The sequence below is a fragment of the Schistocerca piceifrons genome, chromosome 6 (assembly GCF_021461385.2).
Source record: "Schistocerca piceifrons isolate TAMUIC-IGC-003096 chromosome 6, iqSchPice1.1, whole genome shotgun sequence".
Lineage (NCBI taxonomy): Eukaryota > Metazoa > Arthropoda > Insecta > Orthoptera > Acrididae > Schistocerca > Schistocerca piceifrons.
Window position 1 is genome coordinate 229,381,183 of NC_060143.1, and position 20,894 is coordinate 229,402,076.

At 44.8% G+C, this 20,894-nt stretch overlaps 1 protein-coding gene across 1 annotated transcript in view; it reads left to right on the forward strand.

Annotated features, from left to right (window-relative positions):
• The window catches only part of LOC124802919 (medium-chain acyl-CoA ligase ACSF2, mitochondrial-like), a 266,038-nt gene that overhangs the window by 38,908 nt on the left and 206,236 nt on the right, over positions 1–20,894 (forward strand). The window contains exon 2 of the mRNA XM_047263990.1: positions 12,611–12,779. Coding sequence (XP_047119946.1) covers positions 12,611–12,779 — 169 coding nt within the window. The remainder of the gene's footprint in view (positions 1–12,610; positions 12,780–20,894) is intronic.

Genomic DNA, 20,894 nt, shown 5'->3' on the forward strand with positions numbered 1-20,894 from the left:
TTATGTGGGGCAGACGTACGCTGCTGGTGGTCATGGAAGGTGCCGTAACGGCTGTACGATACGTGAATGCCATCCTCCGACGGATAGTGTAACCATATCGGCAGCATATTGGCGAGGCATTCGTTTTCATGGACGACATTTTGCGCACATCTTGTGAATGACTTCGTTCAGGATAACGACATCGCTCGACTAGAGTGGCCATCATGTTCTCCAGATATGAAGCCTTTGGGATAGATTGAAAAGGGCTGTTTATGGACGACGTGACCCACTACCACTCTGAGGGATCTGCGCCGCATCGCCTTGAGGAGTGGAACAATCTGGACCAACAGTGTCTTGATGAACTTGTGGATAGTAAGTCACGACGAATAGAGGCATGCATCAATGCAAGAGGACGTGCCACTCGGTATTAGGGGTACGGTATGTACAGCAGTCTGGACTACCACCTCTGAAGGTCTCGCTGTATAGTGGTACAACATGCAATATGTGGTTTTCATGAGCAATAAAAAGGGCGGAAATGATGTTTATGTTGATCTCTACTCCAATTTTCTGTACAGGTTCCGAAACTCTTGGAACCGAGGTAATGCAAAACTTTTGTTCATGTTTGTATATATTTTAAATATGAAATTAACCCAAGTCTGGCCACAGTTTATACGGAATAGAACTTTTTGTTTAACACACGAAAGTTCCATAGAGGCAAGGTGTATTGCGCTCTCAATAAAAGTTTCATTCCTGTTCATCGCATGGCGTGCTCCTCTCCGTTTTCTTCTGTATTATACTATAGCATATCTTACTATGTTTAATCCAAGTTTCATCGAGCTGTATTACTTGGCAGTGACACATTATGCGAAAGTTATTTTTTCCCTTAATTTTTGGACTCTGTGGCGTAACAAGTGCTGTGTCATTTGAGAGACACAGAGGCGAGCGAGTATGCCGGGACTTACACCAGTTCATTGCTACTAGCGCCACGTCCTCATAACGCGCGTGTGCGTAGCATACAAAGTATTGTGGCATAATCTAACAATGAAATTAAGAATTGAAGTAACTTTTCCAAACTTTGTCAATATAAGCATTAGTATATTGATCTGAAAACTGTTAAATCTCAGAATGATCAGATGAATATTTTTCGCTAAACGCATTGTCTTAAGAAAAAAATTTTGGAATTTGTGGTAAGTTCTATGGGGCCAAACAGCTGAGGTCATCGGTCGCTAGGCTTACACACTACTTAATCTAACTTAAATTAACTTACGCTAAGGACAACACACACACCCATGTCCAAGGGTGGACTCGAACCTCCAACGGGAGGAGCCGCGCGAACCGTGGCAAGGTGCTTTAGACCGCACGGCTTAAAAAAATGTGGCGCTAAATCATGCAGCTAGAAACCTAAAAATTGTTCAGACTGTGCAAGTGTATGTCACAATCAACTGTTACAATACTCAACTTAATCGAAGCAATAATGAGGTCAAAAACGGTTTTTTTTACGAAAAATTTAAGGGGCTAAATATTAGAATCAGGAAGATGAAAATTCGTATGTAGCCTCAGTTTGGTACAAAAAACATTCACTATGTGACCCAATTAAGCTACCTCTAATAGCTTTCAAGTAATTTACTAAAAACTAAATTTGGAACTGAAACATCCTTATTCATGATAGATTAAGTATCATTTGTATTTACAGCAGAAAGTTCTAATCACAGCACTCGATTACATTCATTAAATTGTACATCTGTAGAAAGTTTCAAGACTTTAGTGTAAATAACCATCAATACAAGGACTCTTAAAGAAGTTGTTCAGAGGTCATGTTTTACTGTGGGTCCCGTTCTAAAAATTCTAACCAGGAAAGTTTAAATGCACTCGAGCTGAAACTTTCTCAGTAACAAAAGCCAGCTTAATAGAAAGCGGCCATTTAGATGCTGCTGGCTGTCCCTAGAGCAGTTGACAGCAGATGTTCAGCCGTCTGCTGCACCCATGTATAAATATGGCCAGAGAGGCAGTGGAGGTACAACAGTTAGGTTGGAGCTCTGACAGTGTTTACTTGCGAGTACGTGCGAGTCATTCGTTATGGCCACGAGTGTTAGTCAACGTTGCTTAGTCGTAGTGTCTGAGTCAACGTTGATTTGTCGTTCGCGTTCTAAGGCAGCGTTGTTTTTTCGTACGCGTCTCGTTGTACCGGGCATTTATAGGCGACAGGCGTTAGTGTATTTTGTCTGCCAGGGCCGTGACTGCGTCAGTCATGCCGAGGAAAGCATAAATAAAGCCAAGGACAGGAATCCGAGGCTAGGCGACTCTTCCGCCGACCCTTCGCGCGGCAATGTGACACCAGCCGCTCGACGGCAGTCCCGGCAAGCTGCCGGAAGAGCCGATACTGACACCACCCAACAGGTTAAGGACCGAGCGCATCGTGCCTCCCACCACAAGTCACCGACAGCTACTGGCAGTTATCACGTGAACCCTGGTCACAGCCTCGTGTGAGGGAACGATCTTCCTCTTCGTTATCCGACGACCCCCATGGTCTCTTGGTGATAGCGCTCTCACCCAGTGATGGTCAAGCCATGTCGACCCCAGCATTGATACAACAAAACGCCGTGGACGTCCCTTTGGGTGCTGTTTCGTCTACACCATCTCGTCGGCCAACGGGCATTCTGGGGACTCCGACCCTGTTGGTCTACCCCGTGGTCGAAAATCGAAACGCCCTTCCACTCGCGCCCATCCCAGCGGCCTTGAATCGGACTGAGTTGCCTCCAGGTCTGGAGCAGCTGCACCTGTTGTTCCATGGGCCAAAACATGAGTCCCCCTCCCGATCCCACTTCTTAAAATCCACCGCCATCACCACCAGAGAAGGAGAAGATCCCTCCCATCGTGGTTTACAATCCCAAGATCTACATTAAACTGAACACTGAACTGCAACGCCTTATTGCAGGCCAACTGCGGGCAGTTTACCAGAAAGAACACGTCACGTACCTGTTTGACACAAAGGACGATTACCTCAAATTCCTCAACTTTGTAAAGTCAAGGACTATGGAGTATTACAGTCATCAGGCTTCTGGTGACAGAAGAACGAATCTCGTCATTAAAGACCTTTCCTGCGAAGTTACAGAAACAGACGTCAGGGATGAATTACTCTGTCTCAAGTTCCTGGATCTTTTGGTCCACCAATACAACAACAGCAACCCCAAGACCCAAAAATTAATCCCTAGACCCACTGACGTTATCTCCCTTCTTAGGAGAGATGATGTTGAATCCATTTACCAAATCAAGTATCTTCTGTGCTTCAAGGTGCATATTGAATCACATGAAAGCCATAGGTATCAGCGTTTTCAACACATTGGCAACTACTGCTCACTGCCTTTTTGATGTGTCAAGTATGCCAGCTCATACTTGTCAGAGGACTGCAAACTCCCAGCCTCAGAAAAACCCACATGTGCACATTGTTTGGGCACCTCTCATAATCCCCACCACCTGGTTTCATGGAAGGGTTGCCCTATACCGGCAATTACTGCTCACTGCCGTTTGGTGTGTCAAGTATGCCGGCTCATACGAGTCAGAGGACTGCAAACTCATGGCCTTAGGAAAAAAAAAATACCACATGTGCTCACTGTTTGGGCACCTCTCACAATCCCTAACATCTGGCTTCCTGGAAGGGTTGCCCTATATACTAGAAGGCTATGAAGTCTTCCCGCGCTCCTAGTACGAAACCAGGGACGAATCAGCCACCCCCACCATCGTGGGACCACATTTTAAGGGGTAAGCCGACGATCATCCTACCACTGCTTCTCAGGTGCCTGTCGCATCTGTGACGCAGGAGCCCCCTCCGGATCCATCCCCTATGACCTGCCGGCCGGTGTGGCCAAGCGGTTAAAGGCGCTTCAGTCTGGAACCGCGCGACCGCTACGGTCGCAGGTTCGAATCCTGCCTTGGGCATGGATGTGTGTGATGTCCTTAGGTTAGTTAGGTTTAAGTAGTTCTAAGTTCTAGGGGACTGATGACCTTAGATGTTAAGTCCCATAGTGCTCAGAGCCATTTGAACCATTTGAACCCTATGACCACATTCGCTGCTGCAGCTCAGTCTCCTCCTGCTCATCTCTCATCTGTCTTCTGTGACTAGTACCAACGCCCACCAAACTGAAAGACTGTCTGCAATCTCCTCACGCCCACCTATTGAAGTGCTACAGCCCTCCATTGTGTCTCCTTCTCCACCAGTAACCATGCCCACCACTGTCCATTGCATGTCAAGCTGCCCACCTGGGATATTCCCACAGTGATGAAGACAGATGCTTCTTTCTGGGATGACATGAGAGAGATCCTCCAGGTCATCTCTCTGTTCATACAGCCCCACAACAGGGCTGTCACTCGTGAAACAGCTCAAACGATCCATCAGTTGGAGAACAGCCTCAACAAGGTCACCACCCTTGTTGACAGGCTAAGCCAGATTTTATTATAATGGCGAATCGCCCACTGTACAACCACCAGCCCCTATGGATCCAGTTGTCTGTATTCTTAATGCTAATGGCATTAAACAGATGAAGACTTAACTGAATATCTTCCTCTACGACCACCATGTGGACATTTGACTCAGAAACCCTCGTGAAACCCACTGATGATGTCCGTCTTTGCAACGTGGTTTGCTGTCGCGCTGACTGACTCCATTGCTGAGGTGGGGGCATGGCATGGTTCCTACATGAGACACTCATTAATAATCACAAAACTCTCCAACCACTAGAACATGTAGAGGCTACAGTAGTCACTATTTCTACCCAACTTGGTGCTGTTACTTTTGCTGCAGCGTATTTGAGCCCTAACCTACCACTTCTTGCCGCAGACCTCTGTACCTTGACATCATTTGACAAACTTATTGTTTGGGCAGATCTCAATGCCAAGCATTCAGCTTGGAATTCTCGCATTGCTAATCCCAAGGGCAGACACCTCCTTGACCTGGAAGATCCTCTGGCGCTGTTGGTCTGTAGCCCACACACTCCCACAAGTATACCAGTCTGTTCCGACAGCCAGCTGGCCAGCTGGACATTCTGGATGAAGCCATTTTGAAGAACGTTGCAGTGCAGTTTTCGGTGGAAACAATCCACAAACTGGCCTGTGACCATGACCCCGTGCTCCTGCACCTTACTGACATCACACTGTCTTTTGATTTCCGTTCTACCATGACCATCATGGATTGGAACAAATTTTCCAGGATCGTCAACAACAACACTTTGCAAAAGATCGTCAGCAACAAGACTCGACAGTACCTTGACCTGACAACACCTGCCAATCTGGTTAATGCCAATCCAGAAGGTGATGAAGGCCTCTACTTCCATTGTCCTAAGGGCTTTAACCCCACTGGATAACTTGCCTTCCTTATTGCATGAACTCAAAATCCAGAAGAACCGCTACTGCAGGTGGTGGAAGCAGTTTCTTGACCCTCGGAATAAGAATTGCATGAAGCCTCTCCAACGTGAATTCTACCACCGCCTCGCCCATTGGAAAATAGAACAATGGGAAGACAACTGGTCTGCCTTTCTCCTCCAGCACAAATCAGAATTGGCTGTTGGCCCTAGCGCTTCACGGTGAAGACCAACCATCCCATCTGCACTGTGCACAGCTTATGATGCCTTCCGTGTGATAGAAACCCTGGCCGATGCATTTCAGATCCAGATCCAATTGCTTATCCAGGACCTTATGCCTGATGAACTCTAGAATGGACGCGATATTCTGGTGGCTGTTGCCGCTTTCAGATAAAGACCACCTCTGACTGACCTCACCTTACATCCTAAGTGGAAGTCCAATTGAACCTTCGGGGAAAGCATGAGCAGTCGGCTCCAGGTTTGGATGGCATCTTAAACGAACATCTCCGCCAGCTTCCATCGAGCCACTTGTCTTATTTACCAGCATCCTGAACCGCTGTCTTACAACCAGCATTTTCTCCCCACAGTGGAAGCAGGTTAAACTGATTCCCATCCCCAAGCTCTCGAAGGATACCATGGCAAAGGTTCTACAATCTTTGATCCTCTACCGCATTTCCCAGACTTTGGCGGCGGCTGGGACAGTCCATCCAGAACAGCTCGCATTCCCTTCCCACCTGTCGGCCGAACTCCAAGGTCTTAGGATCACATAACATGTCAGCAAGCGCTTTAACTCCACCGAGTCGACGCGAGCGGTTTTCCTGGACTTGCAAAATGTGTACGACAAGATTTGGCAGGACAATCTTGTACACAATATGCTGACACAGACGACCATTCCCGACGTCTGTGTCAAGATCGTGGATAATTTCCTCGACGATAGAACCTTCTTGGTTACTCAGCAAGGAAAATGCTCAAGCTTAGGTCACATGACGATGGGTACCCCTTAAGGCTCTGTGTTGTCTCATATCCTCTTTAACATTTATGTTAATGATATGCCAGTCATCCCACACTGCTACCTGGCGCAATACGCCGATGGTACGGCGCTCTATACGACTGGCCACAACACGGACCAACTCACTGCTCGTCTCCGGCGACTGATGGACGTGAAAGTGACCTGGTGTCGTTCAAATAAGATTGCCCTCAAGATTGCCGCCAAAACTGCGGCAGTCTACTCGCCAAACGGCACCCAATCCTCCGCCACAAGATCACTATTGAAGGCATCTTGGTCCCATGGTCCCCTGATACCAAATATTTAGGTGTCTGTACGGATAAAAAACTGCTCTTCCATCGATCTGCAGAATAAGTCACCCAAGAAGGACAGAAGCTGATAAAAGCGTTGTACCCAATGTTCAACAGCAGGGAATTGAACCTAGAAACCAAGCTCCGACTGTACCAGATGGTTGTCCACCCTTCCCTCACCCATGGCAGCACTGCGTGGCCACAGATGCAGAGCCTCCAGCGCCTACAGAATAAGGTGCTTCAGTGGCGCCTGCATGTCCCTCTCCTCACGAGGGTAGTTAGCGCCTAAACAAGGTAACTGTGAAGACGTCAATTAGAGAGAAGGCAAGGCATCTCAATGACAAAGTGGATGCCCTGCACGACACGGTGACTGGCTTACAAAACATTGGCACCATAACTCCCTAGCACTGACACCGCCACCCTGTTCCTGTCACCATTGTTGAGGTATCATATTCAGAACATGACTAACGATAGCCCTGTTACGGTCACTAATGAAGTAGCAGTCTTTATATGACTACTCCATATGTGTCGACCATCATACGACTAGTAATATTAGTACTTATATAGTTGTCATACTATTGATTGTTACCTTGAACTTCCACTGTCGGAGGGTGCTATGGGACTTCAAGTGCCACCTCCACACCTTCAACATGCATTCCAATGACATCATTGTAGGATAGAACATATTTATCTTTACAGCAAGACAGTAAGACCGAGATCCATCGGCGACGCTCTAGCTCAACCTATCACAAAGAAAAGGACCAACGTGGCGGCAGACACTTCGCACCGAGCTATTAATCTGTCCGCGTCAGTCGAACGCCGGCTTACGCGCTGCGTCGGATGACGTCAGAGATAGCCACCTACCAAACGTGCTCGGTAAAAGTCGGAAGCGCACTCGAGAGGACTGCACACAGTCCCTGGATCGCTTAGATTTCACGGAAGTAACTGTGTGTGTAAGCAGTAATGTTGACAAAACCGCGTGGCAAGTAATGAGATTTATATCACTTTTGTGGCGGGCAGTTAACTTGGATGATTATAAGTCAGGGCGATAGACTATTTTACTTGGAAGTTACCGTAGAGTTTTCCTCTGAATTGCTGATAGTGCTATAATAGGTACATTATTATTATTATCAGGAATACTATCTTGTTTATGCATGGGAACTTTTGGAATATATTAATCAGAACTCAAAACTTTTATTTATAGAAATGGTTCCTGATCCCGTTGAATAAATACACTACTGGCCATTAAAACTGCTACACCACGAAGATGACCTGATACAGACGCAAAATTTAACCGACAGGAAGAAGATGCTGTGATATGCAAATGATTAGCTTTTCAGAGCATTAACACAAGATTGGCGCCGGTGGTGACACCTACAACGTACTCACATGAGGAAAGTTTCCAACCGATATCTCATACACAGACAGCAGTTGACCGGCGTTGCCTAGTGAAACGTTGTCGTGATGCCTCGTGTAAGGAGGAGAAATGCGTACCATCACGTTTCCCACTTTGATAAAGGTCGGATTGTAGCCTACCGCGATTGCGGTTTATCGTATCGCGACATTGCTGCTCGCGTTGGTCGAGATCCAATGACTGTTAGCAGAATATGGAATCCGAGGGTTCAGGAGGGTAATACGGAACGCCGTGCTGGATCCCAACGGCCTCGTATCACTAGCAGTCGAGATTACAGGCATCTTAAACGTATGGCTGTAACGGATCGTGCAGCCACGTCTCTATCCCTGAGTCAACAGATGGGGACGTTTGCAAGACAACAACCATCTCCACGAACAGTTCGACGACGTTTGCAGCAGCTTGGACTATCAGCTCGGAGATCATGGCTGCGGTTATCCTTGACGCTGAATCACAGACAGGAGCGCCTGCGATGGTGTACTCAACGAAGAACCTGGGTTCACGAATGGCAAAACGTCATTTTTTCGGATGAGTCCAGGTTCTGTTTACAGCATCATGACGGTCGCATCCGTGTTTGGCGACATCACAGTGAATGCACATTGGAAGCGTGTATTCGTCATCGCCATACTGGCGTATCACCCGGCGTGATGGTATGGGGTACCATTGGTTACACGTCTCGGTCACCTCTTGTTCGCATTGACGGCACTTTTAACAGTGGACGTTACATTTCAGATGTGTTACGACCCGTGGCTCTACCCTTCATTCGATCCCTGCGAAACCCTACATTTCAGCAGGATAATGCACGACCGCATGTTGCAGGTCCTGTACGCGCCTTTCTGGATACAGAAAATGTTCGACTGCTGCCCTGCCCAGCACATTCTCCAGATCTCTCACCAACTGAAAACGTCTGGTCAATGGTGGCCGAGCAACTGGCTCGTCACAATACGCCAGCCAGTACTCTTGATGAACTGTGGTATTGTGTTGAAGCTGCATGGGCAGCTGTACCTGTACACGCCATCCAAGCTCTGTTTGACTCAATGTCCAGGCGTATCAAGGCCGTTATTACGGGCAGAGGTGGTTGTTCTGAGTACTGATTTCTCAGGATCTATGCACCCAAATTGCGTGGAAATGTAATCACATGTCAGTTCTAGTATAATACTGGGTGAAAAGTATTTAAACTGACAAACTCTGGGAGGTTGTAGGGGTCATCAAAACAATTATTTTTCCCTAATGTCATTTTTTCCTATGAGGAGTATTTAAACCGGTAGAGGTAGATTTCTCTGGCAGCAAAGTAATTAAACCAACAAATACTTTTCCATTTCTTTATGATCAAGATACAAACACTAACACAACCCAATCTCAATTATAGTAGATTTTCAAAAATGCCTCAATTGAGACGTAAACAAAGGTTACATCGTCGGATCATGTTCTGTCTGACACGGGCAAAAACCCCAGGAGTATCCTGAATTATTCCTGCTGCTGCTACTATTCGGGCAATCAGATCCTCTTCTGATGTAACAGGAGTTGCGTAAACAAGGTTGCGCACCGCTCTCCAAACAAAAATTCCAGAGGGGACATATGTGGGGATCGAGCAGGCTATGGTACAGGACCACCTCTGCCAATCCACGATTCTGGGAACCGTAAGTCCAGGAATCGACGCACACGACGACTGAAATGTGCCGGCGCCCCGTCATGTTGGAGCGACATGCGTTGTCTTGTAGGGAGCGGGACATGTTCCAGCAATACTGGCAATGCTCTGGCGAGAAAATTGTAATAGTGCCTGCCATTTAATGGCCTAGGTATCAGATACAGCCCAATTAAACAGTCCCCAACAGCACCGACCCACACATTAACGAAGAACCGCAGTTGATGAGCGATAGTAACTGTGGCATGTGGGTTATCCTCACTCCAAACATGCGAATTGTGCATGCTGAAGACTCCATCACACCCGAATGTTGCTTCATCGGTAAACAACACAGAGGATGGAAATGTAGGATGCAATTCACACTGTTCCAGGTACCACTGCGAAAACTGTGCTCTGGGTGGATAATCGACTGGTTCCAGGTTGTGGACATGCTGTAAGTGAAATGGACGTAACAATTGCTCCCGAAGGACTGTTCCTACATTCGTCTGATTCGTCCCCATGTTACGTGCAATTGCACGAGTGCTGATTGAAGGATCCCACTCCACATGCTGCAAGACAGCTTCCTCAAATTACAGCGTTCTTATCGTGCGACAGCCTCCCTGTCCAAGTAATCTGCTAAAAGACCCAGCCTCACGCAGACGTTGGTACACAGCAGCAAAGGTCGTATGATGCAGGATACGGCAATTAGGATATTGTTGTTGATAAACCCGGTGTGCAGCTCGTCCTTTGTGGTGCGCTACGTAGTACGCACCAACCATATCTGTGTACTCACTCCATGTGTATCGCTCCATTAGTAAACAGAGGCAATGCACTACTTCACTGGCGGAGAGCAGTTGCCTACAACTGAAGAGTGTAATACGCCATCTACCAACTGAAGATCGTAATACAACCACTAACAACTGAAGAGCGTAATACGGCCTCGTCCGGTTTAAATAATCCTCATAGGAAAAAATGATGTTAGGGCAAAATATTTGTTTTCGTGTCCCCTACAACCTACCAAAGTTTGTCGGTTTAAATACTGTTGTGTACATAGTTCCGCGTAGTCAGCGTGTACACAACTTTCCCAATAGAGCGCGCCCCACTAAGCACAACAGCGCAGGCGCAGCGCTCGTCCATCTCCGCACTACGAGATGGTGCTACCTTAGAGACGGACCAAATTCTGCTTCCGCCGATCCGCATATTAATATGTAACGCAGCCAATGAGATTGCTGCTAACATAGAACCTTTTCTCCTCGCGGATCACACTCGCGCAGTGATACATGAACGCGCGAGGTATTATAACGAGTGTGCAGACCTCCGATTAGTCAGTCTGCATTTGCCTGCACCAGTCTGTACCAGTCTGCATTTGTCTGCACCAGTCTGCATTAGTCTGCATTAGTCTGTACTAGTCTATAGTCAAGTTTCAGTCTGCACCTAAGAAGATTATCATTTTTCTGTACATAGCTACGAAGATAAATGTGTAGACACTTTGTCAAGTATCAGAGATATGTGACAATAAGATTAATGTACCAAGACCAAAGGAACTTCAGATTGTCAATTGTAAATAGCATCCAGAATCAAGTTACGTAATGTCTATGCTTTTTATTATTTTAATAAATGTGTATGAAATTTAATCAATTTCTGTTTAAAGTTGGTCACCGTCAATCTGCTACTCTAAGCGTGCAAGTGGCATTTCTATTGTCTGACCTAACGGCAGAAGATAAACACGCCACGATAAGACCACGAGACATATTGTTGACACTTGCCTACTTCGTTAGAGCGACTAGTCAAATAATCTGATGGTGTGTGTATCGAATGTCTTACAGTACGCACACCACAAATACTTTTCACCCTGTATGTTTGTCCAATGAATACCCGTTTATCATCTGCATTTCTTCTTGGTGTAGCAATTTTAATGGCCAGTATTGTAGTTAGTAGGAACATTTTCTTTCAGGGAGTACAAGAATAATGTGGACTTGCAGATTGGAAATTATGGTCAGTATGTTACCGTCGCTGTCTAGCTGACCGCAAAAATAATTTTCAGGCTCTTGTAAAAAATGCTGCGAAGCATGAAATTATTATTTCAGCCGTCGCCTCACAATGCCTGTGTACTTTATTCTACTTAAACTGTTTATTATTATTATTGTTTCTCTTTCCTGTCTCAGACGTTATGTCTGGTTAAAAATTGAAAGTGACGTGGACCTTGATTAAGCGTGACTTCCTTTTAACTGTACGATATATGTTACATTGCATTTAGGAACATTTGGGTAATTGAACATGTATCAATAATTACAGATTTCTGTAGTTGTATATATACGTTTGGATGTAGCTGTATTGCGTTGATGTACTGGTGGATATTATGTGGTATTACTCCTGTAGTTGATAGTATAATTGGTGTGATGTCAACTTTATCCTGATGCCACATGTCTTTGACTTCCTCAGCCAGTTGGATGTATTTTTCAATTTTTTCTCCTGTTTTCTTCTCTATATTTGTTGTATGGGGTATGGATATTTCGATTAGTTGTGTTAATTTCTTCTTTTTATTGGTGAGTATGATGTCAGGTTTGTTATGTGGTGTTGTTTTACCTGTTGTAATGGTTCTGTTCGAGTATTATTATTATTATCATAAAAATTACTGTTAAAAGTGTATTCATGTGCGGTATGTTAAAAATGGCAGGCAGCGGGATTGGGGGGGAGGGAGGGAGTGGGAGATGAGGGACAGTAAATAACATGTGAACCTTCTCTCCTTCAGAAACGAACCCTGGATCTGCACCTCTTCATCTTTTTCGACTCCTATCCCCTGCTCTTTCACCGTCCCCCTACTCTTTTGACCTTCCTCATTTCTTCTAATCTCCACGACCCCTACTGAAACGGCGCCCGACTGCCGCAGCGTGGTTTCGCTATCGCCTGCACGGTGGAAGTTCAGACGGCGTTGCTGATCGGCAGGTTGAGCGCGCCGCCGCCCAGCTATTGGCACCAGCCGAGCGCGGAGCCGCTCCTGGCGATCACCGTGGGCCAGCTAGTGGACAGCGCCGCAGACCGCTTCGGCTCCCGGGAGGCGCTCGTCTCCTGCCACCAGGGCGTGCGGCTCACCTTCAGCGAGGTCAAGCGCCGGGTGAGTTCAATCCGTCCCCAGCACGACGTCGCTGCACTTGCTGGCCGAAGGCTGGTCTGAACCTTGCTTCGCATAGTGCTGCTGGAGGTGGTATACAGGGTGTTACAAAAAGGTACGGCCAAACTTTCAGGAAACATTCCTCACACACAAAGAAAGAAAATATGTTATGTGGACATGTGTCCGGAAACGCTTACTTTCCACGTTAGAGCTCATTTTATTACTTCTCTTCAAATCACATTAATCATGGAATGGAAACACACAGCAACAGAACGTACCAGCGTGACTTCAAACACTTTGATACAGGAACTGTTCAAAATGTCCTCCGTTAGCGAGGATACATGCACCCACCGTCCGTCGCATGGAATCCCTGATGCGCTGATGCAGCCCTGGAGAATGGCGTACTGTATCACAACCGTCCACAATACGAGCACGAAGAGTCTCTACATCTGGTACCGGGGTTGCGTAGACAAGAGCTTTCAAATGCCCCCATAAATGAAAGTCAAGAGGGTTGAGGTCAGGAGAGCGTGGATGACATGGAATTGGTCTGCCTCTACCAATCCATCGGTCACCGAATCTGTTGTTGAGAAGCGTACGAACACTTCGACTGAAATGTGCAGGAGCTCCATCGTGCATGAACCACATGTTGTGTCGTACTTGTAAAGGCACATGTTCTAGCAGCAGAGGTAGAGTATCCCGTATGGAATCATGATAACGTGCTCCATTGAGAGTAGGTGGAAGAACATGGGGCCCAATCAAGACATCACCAACAATGCCTGCCCAAACGTTCACAGAAAATCTGTGTTGATGACGTGATTGCACAATTTCCTGCGGATTCTCGTCAGCCCACATATGTTGACTGTGAAAATTTACAATTTGATCACGTTGTAATGAAGCCTCATCCGTAAAGAGAGCATTTGCACTGAAATGAGGATTGACACATTGTTGGATGAACCATTCGCAGAAGTGTACCCGTGGAGGCCAATCAGCTGCTGATAGTGCCTGCACACGCTGTACATGGTACGGAAACAACTGGTTCTCCCGTAGCACTCTCCATACAGTGACGTGGTCAACGTTACCTTGTACAACAGCAACTTCTCTGACGCTGACATTTGGGTTATCGCACGAAGACTTGCCTCGTCCATTGCAGGTGTCCTCGTCGTTCTAGGTCTTCCCCAGTCGCGAGTCATAGGCTGGAATGTTCCGTGCTTCCTAAGATGACGATCAATTGCTTCGAACGTCTTCCTGTCGGGACACCTTCGTTCTGGAAATCTGTCTCGATACAAACGTACCGCGCCACGGCTGTTACCCCGTGCTAATCCATACATCAAATGGGCATCTGCCAACTCCGCATTTGTAAACGTTGCACTGACTGCAAAACCATGTTCGTGATGAACACTAACCCGTTGATGCTACGTACTGATTTGCTTGATGCTAGTACTGTAGAGCAATGAGTCGCATGTCAACACAAGTACCGAAGTCAACCTTACCTTCCTTCAATTGGGCCAACTGTCGGTGAATCGAGGAAGTACAGTACATACTGACGAAACTAAAATGAGCTCTAACATGGAAATTAAGCGTTTCCGGACACATGTCCATATAACATCTTTTCTTTATTTGTGTGTGAGGAATGTTTCCTGAAAGTTTGGGCGTACCTTTTTGTAACACCCTGTATTGTTGGCTCCCTCCGAACTTTGAGCTGACTTTTTTACCCAGACCATGATTCGAAGTTTAAGGCCCTGGGAGTATAAAACATTCCGTTAGAACTACTGATAGTCTTGTGAGAGCCACCTGTGACAAAACTCTTCCATCTGGTGAGCAAGATGTATGACACAGGCGAAATATCCTCAGACTCCAAGAAGAATAATAATTCCAATTCCGAAGAAAGCAGGTGCTGACATATGTGAAAACAACCGAACTATCAGTTTAATAAGTCACAGCTGCAAAATACTATCACGAGTTCTGTACAGACTAATGGAAAAACTGGTAGAACCCGACCTTGGGGAAGTTAACTTTAGATCCCGGAGGAATTAAGGAACACGTGAGGCGATACTGATCCTAAGATTTCTCATGTAAGATAGTTTAAGGAAAGCCAAAACTATGTTTATAGCATCTGTAGACTCAGAGAAAGCTTTTGACAATGTTGACTGGAATACTCTACTTCAAATTCTAAAGATGGCAGGGAGCGAAAGGCTATTTACAATTTGTAAATTATAGATTTCGGCGACCAGTCGTCCTTTTTAAATTTTATTGGCAGATCTAGATTTCAGCTAGAAGCTAGCCATTCTCAATGCACTATTATTTATGCTCAATGCATGTAATGCCTGTTGGTCGGGCTTCATCCACAGGTCATTGCCGACCAACAGGCATTACATGCATTGAGCATAAATAATAGTGCATTGAGAATGGCTAGCTTCTAGCTGAAATCTAGATCTGCCAATAAAATTTAAAAAGGACGACTGATCGCTGAAATCTATAATTTACCAGTCAATATAACAGTCGCTGAGTGCAACAGCTTTCCCAATGGAAGGTAACCTGATGAATATTTATAAAAATGGTTCAAATGGCTCTGAGCACTATGGGACTTGACGTCTGAGGTCATCAGTCCCCCAGAACTTAGAACTACTTAAACCTAACTAACCTAATGATGTCACACACATCCATGCCCGAGGCAGGGATCGAACCTGCGACCGTAGCAGTCGCGCGGTTGCAGACTGAAGCGCCTAGAACCGCTCGGCCACCGCGGCCGGCAAATATTTATGATTTGTACAGAAACCAGATGGCAGCCATAAGAGGCGAGGGGCATGAAAGGGAAGCAGTAGTTGAGAAGGGAGCGAGATGGGGTTGTAGCCTACCCTTGATGTTATTCAATCTGCACATTGCACAAGCAGTAAAGGAAACCAAAGAAAAATTTGAAGTAGGAATTAAAATCCAAGGAGAATACATAAAAATTTTAAGGTTTGCTGATGACATTGTAATTCTGTCAGAGACAGCAAAGGGCTTGGAAGAACATTTGAACCTAGTGGATAGTGTCTTGGAAGGAGGATATAAGATGAACATAAAAAAAGCAAATCGAAGATAATGGAATGCAGTCGAATTAAATCACGCGATGCTGCGGGAATCGGATCAGTAAACGAGACACCCGAAGTAGTATATGAGGTTTTTTGGGGGGCAGCAAAATAACTGATGACGGCCGAAGCAAAGAGTAGAAAAAATGTAGACATGCAATAGCAAGAAAGGCGTTCCTGCACAAGAGATGTTCGTTAATACCGAGTACAATTTAAGTGTCAACAAGTCTTTTCTGAAAGTATATGTATGGCGTATAGCCACGTATGGAACTGAAACATGGGCGATTAACAGTTTAGACAAAAAGGGAATAGAAGCTTTCGAAATGTGGTACTACAGAAGAATGCTGGAGATTAGCTGCGTAGATCACGCAGGTAATGAGATTGCTGAACAGAATTGGGGAGAAAAGAAATTTATGGCACAACCTGACTAGAAGAAAGCATCGGTTGGTAGGACTTTTTCTGAGACATCAAGGTACCACTACTTTAGTAATCGAGGGAAGCGTAGGGGGTAAAAATCGTAGAGGAAGACCAACTGATGAATACATTAAGCAGGTTCAGAAGGATGTAGGTTGCAGAAGTTACCCGGAAATGAAGAGACTTGCGCTGTATAGAGTAGCATGGACATCTGCAATCAACTCAGTCTTCGGACTGAAGACCTAAACGACAACAACAACAACTGCATAGTGCTCTGTTACAGGTCGCACTTTAGTAACGAGGTGTGCTAGGATTCAGGACACTATATCGCTATAAACGCGTAAAAAGTGCACACTATTTATTACTGGATCTATTCTACTCTGAGATATTGTACTCTAATCTATTCTCTCTTCTTTGGAAGAGATCCTTTGGTGTTTTGTTTTGTATTTTCCCGGTCAATCAGAAGGTATCCAGCGGGGAACTTTTCCTATTAGAGTTCTATCAGATGTTTTCCCCATTACATTTGTGGGCAGAAAAGGAAAATGACTATTGATTTTTTAGTCCGTTATGAAACATTTGTTAAACTGCTATGCAATGTGGGCCCGTGAATTTTTTTATAGTTGTATTTCATGTCATACCAATATTAGAAAATATGCAAGTAGTTTTAGCTACATGTTTTTGAGTGTCCAGCTAAGTAAAAACCTACATACTCTAATCTATATTACTAAACGGCTATTTTCAGTATTCCATATACTTATTTGCTGAATTTAAAAATTTAACATACTTTCATAACACACTCATTAAGAGGTATAATATTACGTTTAAGGTTTTACACAATAAGACAAGTATTAAAGATAGAAACTTTGTGTATGCCTTAAGCACGTGTCGCAAATTACGTAGACTGTGTTGCTCTGGGTGTTGTAGATTATGTGATTCTCCATCAGATCCAGATGACAAAAACTGTGGGAAACCCAGAAGCCTCAGTGTAAGATCCAAGAAAATGCTCCCGCACATGAGACTATCAAAATTCTAGTGGTTAACTGCCGAAACTTTCACAACAAAACGCCAGAGTACGTAGCGCTTTTAAAAAGCACTGAAGCGCACTTAATAATAGGCACAGAAAGCCGGTTAAAACCTGAAGTTCACAGTAGTGAGATCTTTAGCAAAAATATAAGCATGTACCGAAAGGATAGGGAGACAGGAAATGGAGGTGGTGTGTTTGTCACAGTAGACAAGAAACTCACATCCACCGTGACAGAAATTGAAGCTGCGTATGAGATTTTTTGGTCAAGACTCATTATCAAGGGTAAAAATTATAACAGGGACCTTCTGTCGACCACCAGATTCTCGTCCCGATGCAAACGAAAACTTTAGAGGAACCTCTGTGCGCTTGTACATAAGTTTCCTAGCGGTACTGTAATCAATGGAGGAGACTTCAATCATCCAACAGTCAGCTGGGATACGTACAGTTTTGTTAGTGATGGGCGTGACAAGACATCCTATGAAACAAACTAGGACAGTTAGTTTGTAACTCCACTCATGATGGAAATTTATTAGATCTAACGACAACAAAAAGCCCTAACCTCTCTGAGAACGTCCACATCGAAACTGGTATCAGTGACCATGATGCAGTTATAGCAACAATGAATACCAAAACACAAATGGCAACTAAAACAAGCAGAAAATTTATATGTACAGCAAACTAGACAGAGAAACGGTGGTGTCATGCCTCAACGAAGATCTTGAAACTTTTACCTCAGGACGGGAGAATTTAGGGGAAGTATGGCTCAAGTTTCAATGAATAGTTGAGTGTGCACTTAATTGCATATACACAGTAGGACAGTTCATTACGGGAGTCATCCTCCAGGCTACGAAATCACGGTAAAGAAACTTCTAAGGAAACAGAGACTACTGAATAAGAAGAGTAAAACAAAGTGTAGGACTATAGATGGAGAGATGCTGAATGAAACAGGTTTGGCGGTCAAGAGAACAATGTGTGAAGCCTTTAGTGACTACCGTAGCAGAATATTGTCAAATGATCTTTCACAACTCAGAGATATCTTGTCATATGAAAAGGCTGTTAGTGGTACCCAATAACTCATGGACAAGACTGGAACTGAAATTGAGAGTAGGAATGCAAAAACAGAAACTCTTAACTCTGTTTTCAAATGTTCCTTTAAAAGGGAAAACCCAGGAGTATTTCCCCAGCTTAATTCTCGTACCACTGAAAAGATAAGTAAAATAGGTATTAACCTTGAGAAACTTTTGAAATTGTTAAAATCGAATAAGTCCCAGATCTCAGTGGAATCCCTGTCATATTCTATGCCCAATTCGCCGCCATGTTAGCCCCTCTGTTAACTATAATGTATCGTAGATCCCTCGAACAAAAAATTGTGCCCAGTAGTTGGAAGAAAGCACAGGTCACTCGTGTCTACAAGAAGGGTAGCAGAAGTGATCCTCAAAACTAGCGTCGAACATCGTTGACATCGATTTGTTGTAGAATCTTAGAAGATATCCTTAGGTCAAACTTAATGAGGTGTCTCGAACGACCCCCTACATGCCAACTGGCTTACATTTCTGAAACTGGATATTATGAAACCTAACTCACACTCTTCTCACACGACATAATGAAAGCCACGGATTGGGGTAATCAGATGGATGCAGTATTTCTCGATTAACGAAACGCATTTGACTTAGCACCACGCCTACGCTTATTATCTAAAGTACGATAATGTGGGGTGTCAGATGAAATATGTGACTGTATTGAAGATTTCTTGGTAGGAGAACACAGCATGTTATCTTTGACGGAGAGTCATCGAAAGATGTGGAAGTAACTTCGGGTGTACGCGGGAAAGTGTGTTGGGTCCTTTGCTGTTTATATTGTATATTAATAATCTTGCGAACAATATTAATAGTAATCTCTAACTTTTCGCAGATGATGCAGCTACCTACAATGAAATACAATCTGAACGAAGCTTTACAAATATTCAGCCAGACGTTGAAAAGATTTCGAAGATGTGCACTGATTGGTAGCTTGTTTTAAATGTTCAGTAATGTAAACCTGTGCACTTCAAAAAACGAAAAAAACATAGTAACCCATTAAAATAAGATGTAGTGAGTCACAGCGGGAATCTGTAAATTCATACAAATACTTGGGTGTAACACTTAGCAGGGACATGAAGTAGAACAATCGCATAGAGTCGTTCGTAAAGGATAAACTCAGTCGTTCGTAAAGGAGGGAGCAGACGTCGATTTATTGGTAGAATACTAGGGAAATGCAATCAGGCTGCAAAAGGAGATTGTTTACAAACCACTTGTGTCACCCATCCTACAATATTACTCAAGTGTGTGGGACTCGTACCAAATATGACTAGCGGGGGATATTGAATGTATACGTAGAAAGGCAGCACGAATGGTCACATGTTTGTTTGACCTGCGCGACAGTGACACTGAGATGTTGAAATGACTGAACTAGTAGACTCTTGAAGATAGACGGAAACTATCCCGAGACAGTCTAACAAAGTAACTAGAAATCGACTTTAAATGATGACTACAGGAAATACACTGTAACCCCCTACGTATCGCTCCCACAAGAGTCGTGAAGATAAGGCTATATTTAGAGCACACGTAGAGGCATTTCAACAATAATTTTTCCCGCGCTCCATACGTGAATGGAGCGGCAAAAAGTCATAATAACCAGTACAGTGGGACGTACCCTTTGCCATGCACTTAACAGTGGTTCGCAGGGTATATGTAGATATAGAAGTAGATCTGACGTCACGTACAATATCTGACAAGTATCATCCTGAATCAAAGTCCTGATCCGACTGGACATTTCCAAGAAGTTGTTCTAAGTCAGATCGCGAAGCGATGAAGCACTAGACGAACTGGTTCCATCGAAGGCTGGTTGCAAGCTGTTATCCGCTGTCGCTCGTCGTAACCAGAAGGCTGGGGATCGGCTTGGGAAGTAGATCCACTGATTGACTCTCCGGTCGACTCTACTTGTCAGGCCATACTGCCCACATAAATATCCGCCGGAGAGAATGATACTGGCAAGGGAACCTCCCCATCGCACCCCCCTCAGCTTTTGTTATAAGTTGCCACAGTGGATAGGCCTTGAAAAACTGAACACAGATCAAACGAGAAAACAGGAGGAAGTTGTGTGGAACTATGAAAAAAACAAGCAAAATATACAAACTGAGTAGTTCATGCGCAATATAGACAGCATCAAGGACAATGTGGGCTCAGGAGCGCCGTGGTCCCGTGGTCAGCGTGAGCAGCTGCGGATCGAAAGGTCCTTGGTTCAATTCTTCCCTCGAGTGAAAAGTTTACTTTCTTTATTTTCGCAAAGTTATGATATGTCCATTCGTTCATTGACGTCTCTGTTCACTGTAATAAGTTTAGTGTCTGTGTTTTGCGACCGCACCGCAAAACCGTGCGATTAGTAGACGAATGGACTTGCCTCTCCAATGGGAACCGAAAACATTTGATGGCAAGGTCATAGGTCAACCGATTCCTCCACAGGGAAACACGTCTGATATATTCTATACGGCATGTGCGTCACATGACAGTAATATGTTGTCGACCCACCTAACTTGTACACTTGGCGAATGGGTAGAAAGATTCTTCTACCTTG